Source organism: Dioscorea cayenensis, chromosome 20 (assembly GCF_009730915.1).
Source record: "Dioscorea cayenensis subsp. rotundata cultivar TDr96_F1 chromosome 20, TDr96_F1_v2_PseudoChromosome.rev07_lg8_w22 25.fasta, whole genome shotgun sequence".
Taxonomy (NCBI): Eukaryota; Viridiplantae; Streptophyta; class Magnoliopsida; order Dioscoreales; family Dioscoreaceae; genus Dioscorea; species Dioscorea cayenensis.
This window is the reverse complement of record NC_052490.1, coordinates 20,774,684-20,777,877: the sequence shown is the minus strand read 5'-3', so window position 1 is coordinate 20,777,877 and position 3,194 is coordinate 20,774,684. Positions and strand designations below refer to the sequence as shown.

Sequence of the window (3,194 nt, the reverse complement as noted above, 5' to 3'; positions counted from 1 at the left end):
CTAAAAAATCTCACAAAACCAACAAACTTTATCCAAAATCCTTCAAACATGACTCTCAAACTAAATACAGATATACAAATATACATACAAAATTTTACTGAACCATTAAATTAAAATAAAAGCACCAGAAGCACAACTACTAAACTAAGCAACTATCTAAGCACCCTCTGAAATTCAAAAACCAAAATTCCTAATAAAAAAAAATAAATAAAAAAATAAACTAGAATAATCTACAACTTGAAGATCCATGCTATATATTTATATATATACACATCATTCACATAACAGTGCAAGCGTTGGGATTTTCATCACTAAAAGCAGTGGAATAGCGCTCTTCCATGGAGCTGGCACGTGCCAAGTTTGAGACTTTAGGATCATCAAGGACATTCCGCACGTACCCTGGAGGGGCTTTCTTATCATAAGCCCCAGCAACATAAGGATGGTATACCACATCATATGGTACATAGGGCCAAACCTCTGCATGCTTCCCAGTCTTATTCCGGACTCTCTTCAACACTTTTTTAGGTTCCACATACCCCGTCACAGTTAGCTTGTTCTGCTTCGGATTCACTTCCACCTGGTTCACTCCTACATCCACCCATAACTTTTAATCTCAATATATATATATATATATATAAGAAATAAAAAGATTAATACTTAAGTAAGCCTAATTAAACATAAGGGAGGGAACTCAATCTGTACCTTTCATGTCTTTCACAGCTTTCTTCACTCTTCTTTCACAACCTTCACAGTCCATCTTAACCTTGATCTCCACTGTCTGAATCCAATTTCAAGCTGTTATAATATGCTATATAAAAAGGATATATAGAAATGAAAGAGATGTGACAAGATATTAATCAGAAACATAAATATACCTGAAGCTGCTTGCGCTTCTTGCTATGGTGATTGTGCTCAAAGGAGAAAAGCTCAGAGACATGATCCAAAATACCCATTCTGATCAATTATGCCTGTGCAATTTAGCTTTCACAAAAATATATAACACTCAATATAAGAGAAGTATTGCTGCCACAATGTTTATCTGATCAGTTGAGAAGAATCTAATACATGCTCTCTCAATTTATTAGGACAGTTCCATTGAATTTGAAACAGAAGAAGCTAGCCACACGTCTAGCATCTATTCAACCGATGTTGCTTCTTCAGCTAAGTTTTCATGACGCGTAATCACACGTGTCACTCCCGGGTAGTGATCAGAGTTAGTGAGAGATAATTAGTGTCATTAAATTTAGTAACAAATAGTGACATTATTCAATATCATCAAGTAATGCGATATTTATTTGTAACAATATTATAATATCATTATTACTTATATTTTGGTGACAAACCTATGTGTCACAAAAATAAATTAAGGTACATAAAAAAAATTCAAATTGTCAATGATAATATATGTTAATATTAGTAACATTATTTAAATTTAGTTTAAAAACAACAAATTTTAAAATTTGTCACGAAAAAATATTATATTAATGACGTACTATATTTGTCACTTAATATTTAAACCGTCACTAAAAGTACGAGTGCATTTGGAGCTAATCATTTTGTGACAATATCATGTGACAATTTAAAGTATTGTCACATAAAATTATCAAACAAGTAAAATGAGTGACTAAATAATGATTTCGTCACATTATGTATTTTTTTGTGACAAAAAACCAATATGTCAAAATTAAAATTGTCACTAATCATCAATTTTGTTGTAGTGTAACCTAATCATGGACATGCCCATCTTAAACACAACCATCTTAAATCAAAGAAGATCAATCTGAAACCTAATCCTAAACATATCCATTTTAACTAAAGGCAATTTAAATTGTTATACTATCCTAGAGTTTGATGTTCATGCCACATCATCAACCCATTAAACTCATATCAATTAAATCATCTCCCATAATAGTTATACTATAAGATAGGACCCGCAATCAATCCATTTAACTCTTATATATTAAATCATCTCCATAATAGTTGTTTTCAAAATATTTTATTTTAAATATATTTATTTCAAAAATATTTTATTATTTAATAAAAATAATTAATTAATTTATTAAAAACCACTTTAATAAAAAAATTTCATAATGCATACTTATCTAATAAAAATCACTTTCTAATACATATTAATTTAATAAAAATCATTTTCTAAAAAAAGTTCATAATTATATTTAAAATTGGGAGGGATCCATGTGTTTTTTTAAAAACACAGTGGGTCCCATGCTTAAATGTATGGTGGCCACCAAACGCTTGGTGACCACCATAGGCTTAAGAAGCGTTTATTGATTAAACGTTCATTGCTCAATGAGTGTTAAAGATACTTTAAGTTCAAATCAAAAAGTTCAAACTAAAACCTAATCCTAAACATGTCCATCTTTAACTTAGGTTAGATAAAAGAAAATCAGATACATGACAGAGGATAATCGGAAGGCAAAGGATCGGAGGTATTGTTTGGGTCAACCAAGCTACGGAAGCAGTTGAAGGTGAAGGATCAGAGGTGTCGCGTGCGTTGACCAATCTGTCACTACAAGAAAAACAAGAATTTGCACTACAAGAAAAACAGGAATTTGGCACGATCTATTTGGCACGGTTTTGATTCCGTGCCAAATTTGTCACGGAAATTGGCACGAAACAAAATTTAGTGACAATGTTGTCACGGTATTTGGCACGATTACTAAATCGTGACAATTTTGTCACGGTATTTAGCACCATTTATGTTTTCGTCTAAAATTTAGACAAAAAACCGTGCCAACAACCGTGACAAACACATTTGTCACGATGTTTGGCACGAACAATCCTAAACAGTCCCAAAATCATAACAATGGAGTCCATGACTTTTGGAACGGTTTTTGGCACAATCAACCCTAAACCGTGCCAAAAACCGTGACAAACATATAATGCCTTTATTTGTCACGATTTTTGGCATGATCAAACCTTAACTATGACAAAAACCATGACAATAGAATCCATGATCTTTGGCACGGTTTTTGGCACGGTTTAGGGTTGACCGTGCCAAAAACTGTGACAAACACATCATACATTTATTTGTCACAGTTTTTGGCACAGTCAAGCTTAAATCATGCCAAAAACCGTGACAATGGAGTCCATGGTATTTGGCACGGTGTTTGGCTCGGTTTAAGGTTGACCATGCCAAAAACCGTGACAAACACATGACCCCTTTATTTGTCACG

At 32.8% G+C, this 3,194-nt stretch overlaps 1 protein-coding gene across 1 annotated transcript; it reads right to left on the bottom strand.

Moving 5' to 3' along the window:
- Window positions 1-277: 277 nt before the first annotated feature.
- On the bottom strand, window positions 278-973 carry LOC120251833 (heavy metal-associated isoprenylated plant protein 26-like). Its single transcript, XM_039260489.1, has 3 exons — window positions 876-973; window positions 703-778; window positions 278-588 (listed from the first exon to the last, which is right to left on the bottom strand). The coding sequence occupies exons 1-3, from the start codon at window positions 951-953 to the stop codon at window positions 278-280; spliced, it is 465 nt and encodes a 154-aa protein (XP_039116423.1). The 5' UTR covers window positions 954-973.
- Window positions 974-3,194: the final 2,221 nt, after the last annotated feature.